This window comes from Hyperolius riggenbachi, chromosome 8 (genome assembly GCF_040937935.1).
Source record: "Hyperolius riggenbachi isolate aHypRig1 chromosome 8, aHypRig1.pri, whole genome shotgun sequence".
Lineage (NCBI taxonomy): Eukaryota > Metazoa > Chordata > Amphibia > Anura > Hyperoliidae > Hyperolius > Hyperolius riggenbachi.
The window spans coordinates 44,940,420-44,962,173 of NC_090653.1; the positions used below are offsets into that span (position 1 = coordinate 44,940,420).

The 21,754-nt window shown below is 46.7% G+C and overlaps 1 protein-coding gene across 2 annotated transcripts in view; it reads left to right on the top strand.

The window, feature by feature from the left end:
* SKIC2 (SKI2 subunit of superkiller complex) overlaps positions 1-21,754 on the top strand; it is an 88,652-nt gene that overhangs the window by 40,149 nt on the left and 26,749 nt on the right. For both annotated transcript variants that reach the window (XM_068250349.1, XM_068250350.1), the window contains exons 17-20: positions 99-311; positions 10,439-10,549; positions 18,866-18,977; positions 21,056-21,174. In XM_068250349.1, the coding sequence (XP_068106450.1) occupies positions 99-311; positions 10,439-10,549; positions 18,866-18,977; positions 21,056-21,174 (555 nt within the window). The remainder of the gene's footprint in view (positions 1-98; positions 312-10,438; positions 10,550-18,865; positions 18,978-21,055; positions 21,175-21,754) is intronic.

Sequence of the window (21,754 nt, forward strand, 5' to 3'; positions counted from 1 at the left end):
TTGCCCATATACCATACATTTTGCAAAATTGTTTTACTTCGGTCTATAACTAATTATTGCAGAATTCTGAGAGGTGTAACGTGTGATGTTTTCCCCAGGATAAGGGCACATGGCTGTCTCTGATCCAGTCTCTCCGGCACCGAGACGCCCTCCCCGTGGTGATCTTCACGTTTTCCCGCACTCGCTGTGAACAGAACGCCTCGGCTCTCACCACGGTGGACCTGTGCACGGCGTCAGAGCGCAGCGAAGTCCAGACCTATTACACCAAGTGCCTGAGCCGCCTGCGAGGAAGCGACCGCCAGCTGCCCCAGGTCTGTGCTGTCTGTGTGTATAGTCATGATGGCATGCGTGTTATTTACAGGCGACCTCCTCCCTTATATGTATTCTTGGCAGAAACAGCTTAGTGGGTAAACAATGATATTCAGGAGCCCGGAAAAACACAAAAGAAGACCAGGAGTCAACACTTGGTTGACCTCTGTACTCTGACATTTCTTATGTGCAGTGAAGGACTGAAGGTATAGGCGCTCTCATACACACAAGTGGATATAACCAAACGCAACCAGCTGCAAGAGGATCAGACTTCCACAGATAATATAAACCAAATTCCAACTGTTCCTCAGCACTAGTATTAGGGCTGTGGAGTCGGTACAAACATCATCCAACTCTGACTCCTCAGTTTATGAAACCACCTCCAACTCCAAGTACCCAAAATTGCTCTGTCTCCTTAATCTAATACTTACCAGGGCTGTGGAGTTAGTACAAAAATCATCCGACTGCTCAGCTTAAAGAGACACTGAAGTGAAAAACAAAAATGTTGATGCGATTTTTTTTATGTGTAGTACAGCTAAGAAATAAAACATTAGGAGCAGAGACATTAATATAATATTGTTTCCAGTACAGGAAGAGGAAGAGTTTAGAAACTTAACTTTTGTGATGCAAAAGAGCCACTAACTCCAAGACTTTCAAATTCGCAGTGTCAGTTATCTCAAGTGTCAGTTACTGTATTGTTTTTTTTCCTGCAGAGAACAGTTCAAAAGTTCACTGGCCTGCTCTGTAAAATCATTTAGAATGCTGAGTAGTGTGTAAACTGCAAATATTAGAGAATGATGCAATGTTATAAAAAACACTATATAACTGGAAATAAAAATATGACAACATTTTCTTTGCTACTAATGTTCTAGTAATTATCCGTACTACACAACCAATTCATTATTCATAATTTTTGTCTCTCTTTAAAGGAGTTGCCAGGCAAAAAGTTAGAAAATAAGCACTACTTACCAGGGGCTTCCTCCTGCCCCAAGCTCCCAGCACGTCCCTTGCCGCAGCTCTCCCCACAGCCGTTCGCCGGAGCTCCGACACGGTCTCTGGCGACGTGCTGGGTGCTTGGGGCTGGAGGAAGCCCCCGGTAAGTAGCTCTTATTTTCTAACTTTTTGCCTGACAACTCCTTTAATGAAACCACTCCCAAGTACCCAAAATTGTGTTGACTCCACAGCCCTCTCTAGTATAGTATCCATCCAGAGTTCAGACTACCTTTATTCTCCCAGCATTCTATCTGTAGTCTCCCAGTATGTAGACTCACAGGTGCCCGCCAATTGTGGTCCTTGCAACCAGGACCCTTTTGTACACATCTGAAATGCTGATACAGATAGCAGTTAAATTTACCCACTATCCCCTTGCCCAACAATTTTTTCACTAAACTCCATAGAATCATAGCCAAATTCCACTGGGGTAAGAAAAAACATAGAATAGCCTACAACAATCTTGTCATCCCAAGATCCTTGGGAGGAATAGGAGTCCCCTGTTTAAAGTCATATTATCTTGCTTGCCTTCAGGATACCTCTAAAGATTGGTGGAAGGAGGATTCACCCAAAAACTGGGTCAATATTAAGAAATCCACCTCCCCTAATAATCCTCTACACTTACTATCACTTCAATTACTAAAGATCAAGGAAAAACCTAAATCTCCTTACCCGCCGGTCCAAGCCACATTTAACGCTTGGACACAATTTGCTAACTCCCCTCCAGACCAATCTGAATCATCCTTGCTTAAACTTCCCATAGAATCTATATCCTTACTAACACCCAATCTTGATTTAAGAAAGTGGAAGGAGGTTGGTCTCTTGCGGGTATCTGACTTATTTACAACGGACAAACATGTCCTACTGGAATTCCAGGTTTTAAGTACTAAATTTTCACTCCCGCCTGGAGAAGTATTCAAATATTTGCGTATTAAACACCTTCTTACAGAATACAAATGCACGTTCCCGAAAGCTTCTAAACATATTGTTTCCCTTTTGTCCTCCCCATACGAAATCAAAGGGGGTATATCTTTATGGTGCCAGGAATTATTGAAAAGTAGTCACAAACAATTGCACAAATACATAAGATCCTGGTCTTCAGATCTGCATTGCCAGATAGATCACTCAGATATAGCAACCTCCACCAAAGCTATCACTCTATTTTCCACTTGTATAAATCATAGAGAAACATTCCATAAGATCTTGCTAAAATGGTATTTCACTCCTAAACGAATGTCCAATTTCTCTACTAAAACTTCCCCACTGTGTTGGCGGAACTGTAAAAATGTAGGCACTCTGTGAGGAATCGCGGAAGAGCCGCCGCCATGAGCCAGCGGCGGGCGGCTCTTTCCGCATCACACGGAGAGGCAGCCGCCTCTTCACATCATGAGGCGGCTGCCTCCATGCAGCAGGTGGGGCAACGCGGCGAAACCGCCGCGTTGGACGCGGCGGTTCGCGCACATGTCCCCGCAGCAGAGACACCGCTGAGCGGGGCTGCGGTGGCTGGGACCCGTAGTCCCACAGAGTTTAGAGTGACGCGCGCGCGCGCGCACTCAAGCAGGCCTTATGTCACCCGGGAGAGAGTCAGCTGATCAGGCAGGTCAGCTGACTCTTTACTCCGCTCCCCATTGGTCCAGCAATCTGGGAGGTGCAGGGGATGCTTAGGTGCATATATACTGCCGGCTGTTCACTCTTGCTTCGTCTGGCGTTGCGATCACACATGTGGGAGCACCCAGATCCGTAGTCAGATCCTCAAGTGTGCCGGGACCAGCAGGAGCTGTAATCCTACACTTAGATAGATTTTGATAGCTAAAGTACTAGTTTGATTGTGATTATTTGTTATGACTTTTGCCTGCCTCGACTATCCGCCTGAACTCTGACCTTGTACCTCGATATTTCTGATACTCTGTTGCCGAACCTCGGCTCGTTCCTAGACTCTGTTTCTGCCTCCTGATTTTGTACCCCGATATATCTGATACCCCGTTGCCGAACCCTGCCTGTACTTTGACTCCGCCTTTGCCTACTGTATTTGTACTTTATCTGTCCGTGTGTGTACGACCTGGCTTGTCCGACCTCGAGAACCGACCTCACGATTGGAGGCGGTTCCCAGTCCTGTTAGTGACACTTCTTCCTGAGTGTCACTCTCGGACTTTCCTTCCTACTGTCAGTCTGACTCCTCCCGTCTTGGAGAGCTCAGGTCTGCGGAAGGAATCCGTGCAGTTCTCCTTACTGCACCCAGGCCTCGGCATTTTCGTGTTACTGTTACACCAAACACTACACTCTACTCAGGTGAACAGAGGTTAGCCAGTATATTGGATTATCGGTGATACTGCAGATCACATATAATCTGGTATACGTCTGTATTCCCCGTGACGCTGCAGGTCACCGGTAATCAGACCTCTCTGTGCTTCACCGATCGTTACAGAACGCCAGACCAAAATACCGATGGAACGCACTGATCCTCTGACTGTGCTTGCCACTTCGGTGGATAGCATTCATCAGTCACTAGGCCAGCACAAAGCCTTAATTGATGCCTTAACAGGCTCTGTGAGAACCCTCCAGACATCAGTTGATTCAGTGCGATCCCCTCACAGTGAGGACATACGTATGCCTGTCCCTGATAAGTTTTCCGGCCACAAGTCTGACTTCCGGAATTTCAGGAGTAGAGTGTTGTCATATTTCGAGTTAAGACCCCGATCCTCGGGGACTGAGACCCAACGGGTCATTTTCATTAAAACTTTATTGACTGGAGATTCCCAGTCTTGGGCATACAACCTGCCCGCTACCGATACTGCCTTGACCTCAGTAGAGGAATTTTTTAAGGCCATGGCTATAATCTACGACGACCCTGATCTTGCGGCATCCTCAGAGCGGAAGATCAAACTCTTACGGCAAGGCAGAGGGTCAGTCGAGAATTATGCGGCAGAGTTCCGTAGGTGGTCAGTCACCTCGAGATTTGATAATTTTGCCCTCATGGACTATTTCTTGTCTGGGTTGTCGGAAGAGGTTTCCGATCTTATGTTGACTGTACCCGAGCCCAAGACAGTTGACGAGGCCATTTCATCAGCCATTCGCGTAGATCGCAGGCTACGCCATCAGAGGCAGGCTAGGAGTAGTCACCGGGTCAGGGTGACTTCGTACGCTGTACCAGCTGTAGCATCCCCAGTAACCGCAACTCCGTCTGTCTCGTCCTCTCCGGCCTTGCCTCCACCAGAGCCAATGCAAATTGGTCGATCAAAACTGACCCAGGTGGAGCGGAGGAGGAGAATGACGGAACAACTGTGCCTATACTGTGCAGAGGCAGGGCATAGGGTGCGAAATTGCCCCAACAGGGCGGGAAACGGGTCTGCCTAGGAGTAGTGGGGGGTGACACCCTAGGCACACAAACTTCACCCCTTAAAGAGAAAAAATTGCTTCTCCCTTGTACTGTCACATGGGATGATAGGTCTGTTGCCACTGAAGCTTTCATTGACTCCGGCTCAGCGGCTAACTTTATGAATTTTGAGTTTGCTCAGGAGTTGGGTCTACTACTCACTCCCGTGAGACCCCCCATTCAGGTTACGGCTGTTGACGATTCCCCTTTGCAGCGGAATTGTCCTCTGTCACAGACTCCGGTTGTGAAGCTCACCATAGGGGTATTACACGAGGAGCAGTTACAATTTTTTGTTTTACACATGTCCACCTCCACTATAATCCTAGGCATGCCTTGGTTGCAAGTCCACTCCCCGCAGATAGACTGGGCCACAGGACAGTTGACAGCCTGGTCACCTCATTGTTTCCAGCAGTGTTTGGGGAGACTAACATTGGGTTTAACTAAGGTACAGGTGGAGGGTATACCGGAACAGTATTCGGATTATGCCGATGTGTTTTGTCCCAAGGCCGCGGATAAATTACCCCCGCATCGCCCATTTGACTGTCCCATTGACCTTCGTTCTGGTTGTATGCCTCCTCGAGGCCGTTTATATAATTTATCTGGTCCCGAGAAACTTGCTATGCAGGAGTACATCCGTGAGAACTTAGCAAAGGGCTTTATTAGGCCATCCCGGTCACCCGCTGGGGCAGGCTTCTTTTTTGTTAAAAAGAAAGACGGGGGTTTACGGCCTTGCATTGATTATCGTGGCCTCAATAAAATCACGGTGAAGAATCGTTACCCGCTACCACTTATAGACGATTTATTCACACAAGTCACTGAGGCTAGGATATTTTCAAAATTGGATTTACGGGGGGGCATACAACCTGGTGCGTATAAGGAGGGGCGATGAATGTAAGACTGCCTTCAATACCCCTGATGGGCACTACGAGTATAGGGTGATGCCTTTCGGCTTGTGCAATGCCCCGGCCGTCTTCCAGGAACTCATCAATGAGGTTTTTCGGGAGGTCTTGGGAAAGTTCGTCCTAGTCTATCTTGACGACATTCTCATTTTTTCTAACAACCTCCCGGAACACAGAACCCATGTCAGGATGGTGTTAGACAAACTGAGGCAGAATCGGTTATACGCCAAACTCGAGAAATGTATTTTTGAGGTCACGTCGGTGGCTTTTTTGGGGTATATAATCTCCACCTCAGGTCTGTCTATGGACCCTGCCAAGGTTTCCGCGGTCCTAGAATGGCCACAGCCGGTGGGGTTAAAATCATTGCAACGGTTCTTGGGGTTTGCGAATTATTATAGAAGGTTTATAAAGGGGTACTCCACAGTTGTCGCCCCTCTCACTAGCCTTACTAAAAAAGGGGCAGACACCACTCATTGGTCTCCCGAGGCCTTACAGGCTTTTTCTAAGTTAAAGGGGTTGTTCTGCTCAGCCCCCATACTCAGACATGTGGACACTTCCTTTCCGTTTATTGTTGAGGTAGACGCCTCGGAGATCGGGGTGGGGGCTGTGCTGTCCCAGCGTTCTGGTCTTCAGGGTAGACTACACCCGTGTGCCTATTTTTCTCGAAGGTTCTCTCCGGCAGAGAGAAACTACGACATAGGCAACAGGGAGCTCCTAGCCATCAAATTGGCCTTTGAAGAATGGCGTCATTGGCTAGAGGGAGCCGAGCACACGATCACGGTTTATACCGACCACAAAAACCTAGAATACATCGAGGGGGCTAAAAGGTTAAGCCCGAGACAGGCTCGGTGGTCGCTATTTTTTTCGAGATTTACATTTTTGATCACATACACGCCAGGTAGTAAGAATACCAAGGCGGACGCACTTTCTAGGTGTTTTGAGCCGGAGACAGCACAGCCCTCTGTTTCCGAGACCATTGTCCCACGAAGTATGGTGTTAGCCGCCACCGAGACTTGGGAGGACTGGAAAGAGACTTTGAGTCCTTTTCAGCAGGATATCCCAGAAGGGAAACCAGACGGGGTGTTATTTGTTCCGTTACCACTCCGTTTTCAGATCTTGGAGATGGTTCATTCCCATAAGAATGCGGGACATCCGGGAGCGTCTAGAACGCAAGATCTCGTGGCCAGATGTGTATGGTGGCCTTCGCTGGCCGCCGACTGTAAGGAGTTTGTCAGGGAATGTGCGGTGTGCGCAAAAAGCAAGCCCTCCCGCCTGGCACCTGTAGGTACTTTACAGCCTTTGCCCACCCCGAGTGAGCCATGGACCCATTTGTCCATGGACTTTGTGGGAGAGCTTCCGAGATCTGAGGGCATGTCAGTTATTTGGGTGGTGGTTGACCGTTTTAGTAAGATGGCCCACTTCGTGCCTCTGAAAGGACTCCCCTCGGCCCAGGAACTGGCCGATTTATTTATCATCCATGTTTTTAGACTGCATGGCATCCCAGAAAACATAGTATCCGATCGGGGAGTCCAGTTTGTTTCGAAGTTTTGGAAGGCATTTTGTCACCTAATGGGCATGAAATTGTCATTTTCCTCGGGGTACCACCCGCAGACAAACGGCCAGACGGAGAGGGTCAACCAATCCTTAGAGCAATTTTTGAGGTGCTATGTTGCCGAGACACAGAGCGATTGGGTTAAATATATTCCTTATGCAGAGTTTGCCCACAATAACTTGAAGAGCTCTTCCTCAGGTTTCTGTCCATTTCAGATTGTGACAGGTAAATTGCCTAAATTCTCTCCTTTGCCAGTTGCATCCACTCCGTTCCCAGCTTTGGAGGCCTGGCAAAGGTCATTTAGAGACAGGTGGTGGACCATTAAGAATAATCTCGTTAAAGCATTTCAGAGTCAGAAAGGTCAGGCTGATAAGAGACGCTCGGTAGAGTGGAGATTTCAACCAGGAGATTTGGTTTGGGTGTCATCTCGTCACCTGACCCTGAAACAACCCTCTGACAAACTTGGTCCCAGGTTCGTGGGTCCATTCCCAGTTACTAGGAAGATCAACGATGTCACGTATACCGTGGATCTTCCCGCCAGCATGCGTGGAGTGAGGTCTTTCCACGTATCACTTCTCAAACCCGCAGCCCAGGTGGGTCCCACTCCTCCTCCTCCGGTGTTAGTCAATGCCCAACCCGAGTATGAGGTGGAGAAGATCATAGACTCACGTACTGTACAGAACTCGGTACAGTATCTCGTACATTGGAAGGGGTACGGCATTGAGGAGAGGCAATGGGTACCTGGGAACCGCATGCATGCGGATGAGTTAGTAAGGGAATTTCACGCTTCACATCCAGAGAAGCCTAGAAGGAGCTGTCCGGAGTCCACTCCTCGGGGGGGGGGGGGGGTACTGTGAGGAATCGCGGAAGAGCCGCCGCCATGAGCCAGCGGCGGGCGGCTCTTTCCGCATCACACGGAGAGGCAGCCGCCTCTTCACATCATGAGGCGGCTGCCTCCATGCAGCAGGTGGGGCAACGCGGCGAAACCGCCACGTTGGACGCGGCGGTTCGCGCACATGTCCCCGCAGCAGAGACACCGCTGAGCGGGGCTGCGGTGGCTGGGACCCGTAGTCCCACAGAGTTTAGAGTGACGTGCGCGCACTCAAGCAGGCCTTATGTCACCCGGGAGAGAGTCAGCTGATCAGGCAGGTCAGCTGACTCTTTACTCCGCTCCCCATTGGTCCAGCAATCTGGGAGGTGCAGGGGATGCTTAGGTGCATATATACTGCCGGCTGTTCACTCTTGCTTCGTCTGGCGTTGCGATCACACATGTGGGAGCACCCAGATCCGTAGTCAGATCCTCAAGTGTGCCGGGACCAGCAGGAGCTGTAATCCTACACTTAGATAGATTTTGATAGCTAAAGTACTAGTTTGATTGTGATTATTTGTTATGACTTTTGCCTGCCTCGACTATCCGCCTGAACTCTGACCTTGTACCTCGATATTTCTGATACTCTGTTGCCGAACCTCGGCTCGTTCCTAGACTCTGTTTCTGCCTCCTGATTTTGTACCCCGATATATCTGATACCCCGTTGCCGAACCCTGCCTGTACTTTGACTCCGCCTTTGCCTACTGTATTTGTACTTTATCTGTCCGTGTGTGTACGACCTGGCTTGTCCGACCTCGAGAACCGACCTCACGATTGGAGGCGGTTCCCAGTCCTGTTAGTGACACTTCTTCCTGAGTGTCACTCTCGGACTTTCCTTCCTACTGTCAGTCTGACTCCTCCCGTCTTGGAGAGCTCAGGTCTGCGGAAGGAATCCGTGCAGTTCTCCTTACTGCACCCAGGCCTCGGCATTTTCGTGTTACTGTTACACCAAACACTACACTCTACTCAGGTGAACAGAGGTTAGCCAGTATATTGGATTATCGGTGATACTGCAGATCACATATAATCTGGTATACGTCTGTATTCCCCGTGACGCTGCAGGTCACCGGTAATCAGACCTCTCTGTGCTTCACCGATCGTTACACACTCTATCTCATCTCTTATGGGACTGTCCCAAAATTCAACCTTTTTGGACTTCAATTGCCCAGGAACTCCGAGCTATTGTGCACTCAAGTTTTGTGATTACTCCTCAACTGGCACTTCTCCACATAGGTATAATGTCCATTCCAATTAAACACAGACTTCTAACTTCTCAAATACTATGTGTAGCTAGAAGCTTAATTACCACAAATTGGAATACTGAAGTGATCCCTACCCTTTCTCAACTAAAAAGACAAGTGGACTTCAATCTGCAAATGGAACGCTCCATTAGGTTTAATAAAACTATGAAGGAATCTCCCTACCTCCTTAGTGTAGACTGGTCTAATTCCTCACCTTAACATTCTATAATATATATTTGTTATATAATACCTCCTCTAGGATACTCTTCAACTGCATAAACTCCCTCCAGTAGCCCATTTAGACTGATCTTTTCGAGACTACTATACATCTTTAGCGAACACAATACTTATAATACCCTGAATACTGTACCCAGTCTGTTCTCATATTGTACTTACCATTGAATTATACTGTCTATACTATCTTTATCTCCCCCCCCAAAAAAAATTAATTACCTCTATTAAACTGTATATATTCTTCACCTTTTTTCCCCAAGTACACCTCCCTCTTGTATAATTTTGTACACACATAGTTACTGTGTCTTCTTTTCAATGTATTTATCCTCTATGTGTTACAATATAGAAATACTGTTTCTCTATCCTCTAGTATATACTCTCGTACTTAGGCTTCTTAAGAGAAACTATTGGTTTGTATGTTGTTCTTTGTATAATCAAATAAAAATTTACGTTTGAAAAAAAAAAAATTACCCACTATCCAACCCAACCAGGTTTCACCCTTCTGCGTCATTAGGGGGGAAGTCTGATGGATTCCCCCTGATGATGCCGGAAAGGCGAAACTTGGTCGGGATGGAGTGTGGGCACACCTGTCTATGTACTCTGGGTGGCTACAGGTAGTCTGAATTCTGGTTGGATACTACCCTTATGCTGAGGAACTTTTGAAATCTCTCTGCAACAAACTTCCCTAAATCATATGGAGTTACAAAATTTGATTGAAATTCCATTGTGCAGATGACAAGCACTGCAACTAGGAATACAGGTTTTCTGCACAGGGTCCAAGGCAAATGTCACTAGAGCCAGGACATGCCAGAGGGGCCAGACTGAGTGGTGGAGGACTGTTTATTGGCAGGGGTCAGGGTAGTGTTGCCAGTGGGTGGAGCTGGGAGTGCTGGTGCACTAGTTACATGTCAGGTACAATTTGCAACACTTGTACAGGAGATAATCATTTTATTTTTTTTTTGGTGATGGCAGGTGCTGCACATGCTGGATCTGCTGAAGAGGGGGATCGGGATACATCACAGCGGGATCCTGCCCATCCTCAAGGAGGTGGTAGAGATGTTGTTCAGCCGCGGGCTTGTCAAGGTCAGTGTGCGTCCACAGTCATGTCCTTTTCTTTGTTTATGTACCTGTCTGTATCAGCTGGATAGCGTACTGGTAAGGCTGCTGCCTTTGATGTGGGATTTCAGCCTTTGACCAGTGTTTGAATACCGGCTCAGGCCAGGTAAGTAAGGAGTCTTTGGGCAAGTAAGGAGGGTTTGGGCAAGGCTCTCTAATGATCCTGGTCGTCAATGGAGCATTCCCTAAATGGCTGCATCATTAAAGCGCTTTAAATTTGCCAGAAAAAAAAGCGCAATATAAGTGTTACATGTTTTGTCTATCCCAATGTATGTCACCCTGTAACATATATTAGTTATTTATATAAGACACATTCCCCACAATGCTTTATAGAATTCATTGGACCACTGTGACAGGTCATTTGGCCTCCACCATAGGCTGTATACAGATAGCAGATAAACTTGCCCACTCTCCAACCCGACCAGGTTTCTCACCCTACCAGTGTCATCAGGGGTAAACCCTGATGGATTGATTACCCCTGATGATGCCGGAAGGGCGAAACCTGGTTGGGATGGAGAGTGGGCACATCTATGAGTCTAATGCTCCACCAATGTGAATTACGGCTATGGGCGCCCTCACTAAGCAATGTGATGGCTATAGCGGACTTCACTGAGTAATTTGAGTGGCTGGCAATAGCTGAAGCCCAAATTATGATACAAATGGTATAATTTGGGTGCCAACAATGGCTGGCGCCAGCAAATTATGCGAGGAACAAGAGTTAGGTTGTCAGTAGGGGAAGAGTTGGAAAAATAGGCAGGAGATTAGGTAGAGGAGGGCGAGCCGTCTTTCAGCTTCACTCTGTGCCCAAATTTCCCAGCGCCGTTTTTACATGTATGCCTCTGAGGGGCTCACAATCTAACTATGCTTGAGAGGGGTCACATCTTCAGTGTCTTTTAATAATAGCATGAGAAAGTTCTTTGTAATGTTTTTGCAGAAGAAGTAATTTTTGTCAGGCATTGCCTTTATATAAAGCTACCACATGCACCTAGGAGCTACACCAGACCATCAGTCTAAAGCAGGGGTGTCAAACTCAAATATAAAGTGGGCCGAAATTGAACACTGAGACCAATTTACAGGCCAACTTCAGTGTCTAGTGGCCACCTCCCTCCCTTATAAAGTTCCCTGGTGTCTAACGCCTCCTCTCTTTCCTAAACAGTTCCATGGTGTCTAGTGGTCCTCCCTCCCTCCTCTATACAGTTCCCTGTTGTCTAATGGCCCCACCTCCCTCCCCATACAGTTTCATAGTGTCTAGTGCCCCCCTCCCTCCCCTATACGGTTCCTTGGTGTCTGGTGTCCTCCTTTCCTCCCCTATTACAGTTCCCTGGTGTCTAATGTCTCCTCCCTCCTCTATACAGTTCCCTGGTGTCTAGTAGCCCTCCCTCCCCTATACAGTTTCCTGGTGTGTAATGGCCCTTCTCCCTCACCTATACAGTTCCATAGTGTCTAGTGCCCCCCTCCCTCACCTATACAGGTCCATAGTGTCTAGTGCCCCCCTCCCTCCCCTATACAGTTCCCTGGTGTCTGGTGTCCTCCTTTCCTCCCCTATTACAGTTCCCTGGTGTCTAATGTCTCCTCACTCCTCTATGCAGTTCCCTGGTGTCTAGTAGCCCTCCCTCCCCTATACAGTTTCCTGGTGTGTAATGGCCCTTCTCCCTACCCTATACAGTTCCATGGTGTTTCGTGATCGTCCCTCCCCCATAGAGTTCCCTGGTGTCTAGTGGCCCTCTCCTCTATACAGTTCCCTAGTGTTTAGTGCTTTCCCCCACCTTTCCCATATGGCTTTCCTGGAGAAATGATTGTTTAATTCTGCTCAGTCGATAGAAATGGGCCAATATCTGGTCAAGTCAACCAATTTACTTGATCGGGCAGGATGGAAAATACCGTAGAGCGTAAAGGAATCGGCTGCTGTTCAGATGATTTTGGTTGACTCAGAATCAATTTTTGGTTTCAGAGCATGGAGGCACAGCATCGTTTAGATCTATTCATGAAAGAGAATAGCATAGTATCTCACTTGTAGTGTGTGCACCACTAGTTGATCGTTCACAAAGTTGCTTGTTTAATCGCTTAATGGAAAATTGTGTAATCTATGGGCCACCTCAACGCATGCTTTGGTTGCTCAGATTTGTTGTAAATGCTTTGGGATTTTTTTGCCATTATCTTCAACAGTGTCCACAGCATGACACCTACTGGTGAGAGTAGAAACTGCATGTTCCCAGATGCTGTACTTTGGCTGCTAAGTATGTGTGGGCGGAATAGTGAGCACAGAGATCGCTGTGGTGCATTAACAATGAACTATTTGCAAGAGGATATTTTGGGATTGATTTAGAGTGACCCTGAAACCTAATACATAGAAAGGGCAGTAATGCTGCCTCATCTATGCTGGCTGCTTTAGTAAAAACACTCTTGTAAGCCACAACAGATCCCTGTGACCAGCAGTTGAAGGTTTTTGCCCTCAGCTTTTGCATTGGTGCAGAAGCTGGCGATTGACATCACAGGGGCTGTGCCCAGGGCCATTTTAGACTTTTTGCCGACTAAAGCAATACTGTATTTTTTGGTCTATAAGACTCACTTTTCCTCCCCAAAAGTGGGGGGAAAAGTCAATGCGTCTTATAGTCCAAATGCAGGGAGCTCCTGACTTGTGAACGCCTTCCAATACGAAGCTCCAACCCGCTGCAATGTCTGGGACTCCCTGTACTGTGTCCATGCAGAGGAGGACACAGGGGGACAAACAGAGGATACAGGGGGACACTAAGGTGAATAGGGGAGGACACAGGGGGACACAAGAGGCATGAGGTACAAAGAGGGCATACTTCACAAGATGTCCCTTCACCATGGATGCACCAGGTTTAGTATATATATTTTCCCCTCTGTTTTTGTCCTCTAAACCTAGGTGCGTCTTATGGTCAGAAGCGTCTTATAGTCTGAAAAATACGGTACATTGTGTGAGATCCATGGAGGCTGCCATATTCATTTACTTTTAAACAGTACCAGTTCCCTGGCTGCCCTGCTGATCTTTCTGGTCAGTAGGTCAGGGCCGGGCCGAGGCATAGGCTGGAGAGGCTTCAGCCTCAGGGCGCAGTGTAGGAGGGGGCGCACAATTCATTCAGCTGTCATTCCTAATTGTGTATGAAGCAGAAAGAAATAAGAAAAGGGGATACATAGCAGTGACTGCAAGCCAGATAACTAGATATTGAGGTGTTGGGGAGGTTGTGGGCCCTGTGGTCCTCTTAGTCTAATAGCAATCAGTGTGTGACGGCCGGGGTGGGAGGGATGGAGGGGCGCACTTTGGTGTCTCAGCCTCGGGTGCTGGAGGACCTTGTCCCTGCTCTGCAGTAGGGTCTAAATCACACACCTGAAACAAGCATGCAGCTAATCAGACTTTGGTTAGAGCGCCTGATCCAAATGGGTTCATCAGGGTCTATGGCTTAAAGTATTAGAGTAAGAGAATCAGCAGGACAGCCAGGCAATGTGCATTATCTAAAAGGAAATACACGTTAGCCTCCATATCCCTCTCACCTCGGGTTTACCTTTAAGGACAGGGCTCTCCCTCTATATTTTTTTTATCCTCTTTGCTTTACTGGTTCTAACATCACAACATGTACTTGTATTGGAAGTTTTTATTGTATCGCTGGATGTTTCTGTAGTGCCTTCACTGTTTTAAATTCACTCTCAAATTTTTAGATTAGTATTTAGCACATAATTTTGCATCTGTTTTGCATTAGAGGCATGTATTCAGCCCTAGGGGGCTCTGCATTGCCGCTGATGGCTCACAATTCAGGTGCATCCTTGAGCGCTTATCATTTGTCTGTTTTGCTTTTTTTAGTACTGTGTACTTGTTGTCTGCAGTGCACACCGGTGGTGCTAAATAAATACAGCAAACCATCACTACTAGTGGTGAGCACTAGGATTAGCTGAGAGTACGTAGCTACTTGTAATAGAAATTTAAATTTAGATAGCGCTGATGGATTAACTTACCTACACCCGTTGCCTATAGCCGATGTGGTCCACATAACGCCACTACTTCCTCCTTCTGGGTTTGAAGGAGGAAGTAGTGGTATTACGTGAAACGCTTCAACTATAGGCAGCGGTGTAGGTAAGTCGTCCCCCCCCCTCCCTGAGCGCGCAGCAGACAGCACTATTTAATTTAAATTTCTATTACAAGTAGCTACGTAGTCATAGCTACTCGTAGTGCTCACCAGTAGTCATTCCTAATAATCGTTATGCTCAACTAGGGCTATGAGTGAGAATGATTTCGTGAAATCATCCTGCAGTGTGTCGGGGGTGTGGGCTGTGCACATAGGGGTCACCTTACCTAAGCTGCCACCTCCCTTCCGATGCATTCCATATTCTTACACTTCTGCCTTCAGAACGGAAGTTCTGGTTTAGAAATGAGAAGTGTAAGAAGACTGAATGCGGCCTGGAACACATCGGAAGGGAGGCGGGGTTTAGGGGAGTTAACCCTTACATACACAGCCCGCACACTGCAGGACAATTTCCTGCTCCGCAAACACTTTGACATTGAATATTTTTATTAATTCCCCACACTGCAATCTGGTCTGGAGAGATTTTGTGATCTGGGAAATGAAAGTGAAATTCCGGCAGTGGGACTCGGGGCAGGCCAGGTTATCAGTCTCCAGCAGCCTTGGCGGGGATTGAATTTAATCTGCTGTTGGCTGACTCTATTTACTGTTTGGTTACAGAATATTCCTGTAAAGTCGGTGTTTGCCAGAAAAGGCATGCTCTGGTCTGTCAATATTTAGTTTGATCTTCCCGATAGAAGGGATAAGTCCCTGACCTCTGCTTTCATGTCTGGTACAAGTTCCATGTTTGTGTAAAGATCTCTCAGGTCTCTGCAGTGTCCAAACTCCAGAGCGTGGCCCTTCCCGGCAGTGCTGTGTATCCGTGTCACCTAAGTGCACGCAGCAGGAGTCTCCGAAAATCCATCCCCCCCCGCCAAGCCTGCCTTGTGAACCGACCATCACAGACGATGATGCAGTTTAAAGGACAACTGGAGTGAGAAGAATATGGAAGCTGCCATATTTATTTCCTAGAAAACAATACCAGTTGCCAGGCAGCTCTGCTGATCTATTTGGCTGCAGTAGTGTCTAAATCACACCAGAAACAAGCATGCAGCTAATCTTGTCAGATCTGACCAGTATGTCAGAAACACCTGATCTGCTGCATGCTTGTTCATGGGCTATGGCTGAAAGTGTTAGAGGCAGAGGATTAGCAGGACTGCCAGGCAACTTGTATTGCTTAAAAGGAAATACATATGGCAGCCTTCATATCCCTATTGTTACAGTTGTCCTTTAAATTGTCCTAGTAGTTTGCTACAGCTATAATGTACTACTAAATGCCAGAAATCCATTGCAGCCTAAACTAACCTAACAAGGTTAGACATATATGGCCGATGAGAGAGGTTTTTTTCTGCATTGGGCTGTTGAGACTGCCTACAGACCACAGAGATACCCTAGTTTAAGTGTAAAGTTAGGAGGGTACAAATAATTTTGAGAAGCCACAGTGAAAAATACTGAAAGTTCAAAAATTTGGTATATCAAAATCGCAAAAAAAATTGTTCGCTAAAAACTGTTTTTATCAAAAAATAATGAATATTCAAAGACAAGTAGTCAATCATTCAAAAAGATCGTACAATTTGACAATTTTTGATCAGGCAACGAAACTAGTCCGTTTGTGTTTTCAACCCTCCTTCATCAGGCCTTTACAAAACAAATAATTCTCATTTGCAGCCTACTCAGATACCTCTAGGCCAGGGGTCTGCAAACTTTTTCGTCATAAGAGGCAAGTATCAGCGTTACAAATTTATTTTGAGAGCCAAATTGCGTTTGACATGTGACCTCTATTCAACACACACACTCACACTCGCACTCACACACACACTCACACTCACACTCACACACACGCACACACACGCACACACATGCACACACACACACACACACACACACACACACACACACACACACACACACACACACACACACACACACACCACACACACCATACACACACACGCACACGCACACGCACACACACGCACACACACGCACACACACGCACGCACGCACGCACACACACACACACACACACACACACACATGCACATGCACACACACACACACACACACTCACTCACTCCCGACAGTATAGCACAGGCATGGGCAAACTTGGCCCTCCAGCTGTTAAAGTGATCCTTAAGTCAAATGGAAAAAATGAGATTTACTCACCTGGGGCTTCCCTCAGCCCCCAGCAGCCGATCGGTGCCCTCGCAGCTCCGCTCCGATGTCCCAGGACCCGCCGGCGAGCACTTCCGGTTTGGCCGTCACCGGCCGACAGGCATGGGAACGCGAGTGATTGTTCGCGTTCCCAGCCTGTATATCGCCCCCTATGCTGCTATTGCGGCTAGGAGGTCGCAATAGCAGCACTTTAAGGTTCACTTTAAGGAACTACAAGTCCCACAATGCATTTGCCTTTGAGTCATGACTGTGGCTGTAAGACTCCTGCAATGCATTGTGGGACTTGTAGTTCCTTAACAGCTGGAGGGCCAAGTTTGCCCATGCCTGGTATAGCATGATGCCTAGATTCCTCGGCCACTTCTTATTCAGCATGTGTCCTCGATTTATCCCCCTTCTCTTGCAATATCACATGTGGCCTCGATTAACCAATTCACCCTCCCTCTCCCCGGGACCGATCGTTTGCACCCCCCCCCCCCCCCCCTTGGAGTCGCAGGCTCAGTCGGTCCTGTGTCCTTGAGGGAAGGTGGGGTCATCAATCTAAACTGGAAGGGGGGGGGGGGTTATCTGGCTACCTATACTAGATGGAAGGGTCAACAGGCTACCTGTAGTGGAGGGAGGGGGAAGAGTCACCTCCACTCCACTCCCTGGCTACCTATATTGAAGGGGGGCGGCTACTGACTGTGGCCTTGGGCGGTGAAGAGAACAAATCGGGCCCTGCTAATGAAGGGTGAAACTGACCAGTAATGGACTAGTGTTGTTGCCTGAATAACCATGCAAACAAAGTGTACATTATCTCTTATCAAAAAATGTCAAGTTGTATGATCTTTTTGAATGATTATAATCCAGTAAGTCCGCACACATTTAAATGTAACCAAATCTTTGTTTATTCAGCAATTGTGACACTGATCCATTCCACAATCAGTGTCACGATTACGGAATAAACAAGGATTTGGTTACATTTCAGTGTGCGGACCCACTCGATTGTTCTTATTGATTTATTGTTCTTGCGCCTCAGGAGTGGTGTGCAATTCCTCTTCTGCCGTTTGCTTTTTTGAATGATTGACTACTTGTCTCTGAAGATTCATTATTTTTTGACAAGGGTTTTATCAGAAAATGTTTTGTAATTTTGATATAATAAAGTTGGATACCAAATTTTTGAACTTTCAATATTTGTCATTGTGGTTTCTCAAAGTATTTTTATCCTCCTAACCTTACACATGTGTTGACCCGAGTGTGGTGGACGACTCAAATGAGGATATACTCCTTACTAATGAGTTATTGAAGACTCTTCTCCCAGCTACCCCATGCACATACCCCAGTTTAAATCTGATCCGAGATGAAAAACGAGCTATAACAAGTAACTTGTCTATATATTTTATCTAAAGTTTAGATAGTTTACACAGCAAATCTAGCTGTACAGCTTTAATAGAATATGATTATTTCTTCCTGTGATACAATGACAGCAGCCATGTTGTTTGTAAACATTACACAGAGGCAGGCTTATCTGCATCTTGAGCACTCAGCCTGTGAAAAAAACCTAATCCCCCCTCCTCCCCTCTGCCTCTGGAATCAATGGCTAGGAACACCTCCTCCTACTCCTGCCCAGACTGAGCTCCCATGAGCCCTTGCTACTGTCTGAAAGTGTCTTGGCTCTCTGAAAACCCGTGGGTGTGGCTTGTTTAGTTTATAGGGAATTAGAGTATTAAAACAAAAACAAAAAAGTATTTGGCTTGAGGAATGCCCTATAAACAATAGGAAAGGAACACAATTATGCAATGAGTAAAAGTTAATCTCGGATCCACTTTAAAGCAGGGGTATAACAATAGCTCCCAGTGCTTGGGAGGTGTTAGGGGATGGCCTGGACGGCTGGTCTATCACCTACACCGACCTTTTACCCTCCTTGTGACTTATCAGAGGCTGCACTTGTCTGGTTCCTGCCTTGACCTTGGACTCTTCACAGCTACCACTCCCAGCTCCATTTTACTGTATTCCTTTACTTTTGTAACCTGTGTCCGACCTTCTCTTTCAGATCCTGTTTGCCACAGAGACCTTTGCCATGGGGGTCAACATGCCGGCCCGTACCGTGGTGTTCGATTCCATCAGAAAACATGATGGCACCAACTTCAGAGACCTGACTCCAGGTATACCACACTGTTGTCCTGACGCAGTGAGCCTACTTCATGATTCCAAGGCACTGTATATGGATTCACAAGTATATAAAATGGGTTTTGTGTGACATATCTGTGGTGGTGGAGAGGAAATTGTGTCTGGAGTTCTTCCTTATGCATGGTTTGATGTCTTAAAATTGGGGTATATTTCCAGGAAGAGTAAGACTCTCTAGATAAGGGGTTATGGGGTTAAACCTTTAAACCCCGGTAAAATTGCAGTGCTCAGACAGCTCATTGCACTTGTAGCAGTATGTATGTAAGTCAGGGGCGTAACTAGACTTAATGGCCTCAATTCACTAAGCTTTATCAAACACTTTATCAAACGTTTGATAATTTACCTCATGGGTAAAATTTAATTTTGAATTCACTAAGGTGTTATTGGTTTATTGAATGTTTTATCAATAAAACATCTGATAAACCTATAACACCTTAGTGAATTAAAAATTAGATTTTACACATGAGGTAAATTATCAAACGTTTGATAAAGTGTTTGATAAATCTTAGTGAATTGAGGCCAATATGGCCCTCCTGCAAAACCTTTGGTGCCCGAAACCCCATGCGGGTCATGTGATGGGGAGTCGGCAAATGGCTGAGTGTTCTGCTGTAAAGCAGCCTCTGGAAGCAGGAAAAAGAATGACACATGCTCCTGAACATGATTTATGTGAGTGAATGGGGAGGTTTAATTGCTAATTGGCTGCACATGCGGTTGGGGAGAAGGGGGTGGAGGGACCCCCCACAGTCTCTGGGCCCCCCAGCAATGGCAGGGCACACAGGGGTGATTGCTACACCCATGATGTAAGCAACATAAGACTCATTGCACACAGGGGATCTTGGATTAAGTACACAGCGCAACAGCGCACATGTTATAATAATAACTTTACAAGTGTACATACTGGTAAAAACAAGGAACACCAAGAGCCCCAATAGTGTAATATGTACTGGTAAATGGTTACTAGATAGAGTAAATATTAATACTCACAAACCAGGGTTACCATTAGGCAACCACTGTAAAGGCAGGTGGGAAGATTTTCCTGACCCCACTCAGGAATAAGAAGTCGCTCTCTGTAGATGAGAAAAAAGGGGGTTCAACCCTCCACCCAGGGTGGACTCAATATTATGCAGAACAGAGGCGCCAAAAGGATAAAAGGAAGCTAAATGAGCTTAAAAACCAAATTCTTGGTAAATAGAGGAGGTAGTGGTGGACTTCCCTCCTCCAAGTAGACACACAACGACTGTAGTAAAGACAGTCAATATATTTTATTTATGAACTCCAAAAATGAAACGCGTTTCGCAGGTTTGATCCTGCTTCATCAGGCAATAACAACGGAGCAATAGCATATGTGGTCAGTAGAAGAGCCAGGTACCTACTGGTAAAATTGCGATATGTTGTCATATGGAGGCTGCCATATTTATTTCCTTTCAAACAATTCTAGTTACTGGCATCCCGCAGATCTTTCATTCCTCAGTAGTGTCTGAATCACACACCTGAAACAGGCATGTGGCATATCCAGTTAGACTTCAGTCAAGCATCTGATCTGCTGCATGCTTGTTTAGGGGCTATGGCTAAAAGTATTAGAGGCAGAGGATCAGCAGGACAACTAGGCAATTTGAATTGTTTGAAGTGTACCCGAGGCGGAGCAATTGCGGGACACAGGAGCAGCGGTAATTGACGCTACCTTATCCGGATCTGGGTTTGCACAGGTCAGAGAGCATTGAACTGCGCAAGCACAGAGCGCTCCCCAGCGATGGGAGTGTGATCACGAGAGGGGTGGGGCACGTCTGTGCAGAAGATCCCGGCTGCAGGTCGTGACCTTACGGAGGGGAGAGCAGAGGCCTGCCGCAGAGCGGAACTACACCATGAGGCCTAACGACTTGTAGGAGCTGGAAGAAGCCCCGGGTGAGTTTAACTTTTTTTGGTTTTTATTTGCCAGATGTATCCTTTAAGCAGCATTGCCGGGCCAGAAGCCTTACAAACTGTGTGATTTGCTTTACATCTAGGACTCTCTTATTGCAGGCACACTCTTGGTATAATTTGCTGTGTCTCCCCACAGGGGAATACATTCAGATGGCCGGCCGCGCTGGACGCCGAGGGCTGGACAATACCGGGATGGTGATCATACTGTGCAAAGCGGACGTACCAGAGATGAGTGATCTGCACAGGATGATGCTGGTGAGTGACCTGAGCATGTCAGAGACTGACATGTGACTGGAGACAGTTAATGCAGGTTGTACATACATACTCGATGCCTAAAGTGAAATATAGCTGGCCAGTTTAAAGAGAAACCGTGACCAAAAATTTAACTTCATCCCAATCAGTAGCTGATATCCCCTTTCCCATGAGAAATCTTTTCCATTTCACAAACGGATCATCAGGGGGCTCTGTGAAGCTGATATCATGGTGAAACCCCTCCCCCAGTGTGATGTCAGCGACTCACAGCACTGAGGTACTGACATCACACTGTGGTTGCATTGTGGGAAATTACGGCGGTTTCCAACTGCCAAAAAATGCAAGCAGCGTCTCCTTCCAGTGACATCACCTGCCACTAGTAAAAAAGTCACCATGTGGTAAGTGTCAGAATGTAAATCGAGGAGAGGAAAGATTTTACAATGAGCAAACACTGACTAAATCATTTATACAAAATTATTGTAAAAATTAAGCACTTTTTACATTATTAATGTTTTTATTACATTATTTTCACTGGAGTTCCTCTTTAACTTACCTGGGGCTTCTCTCAGCCACCGGAATCCCT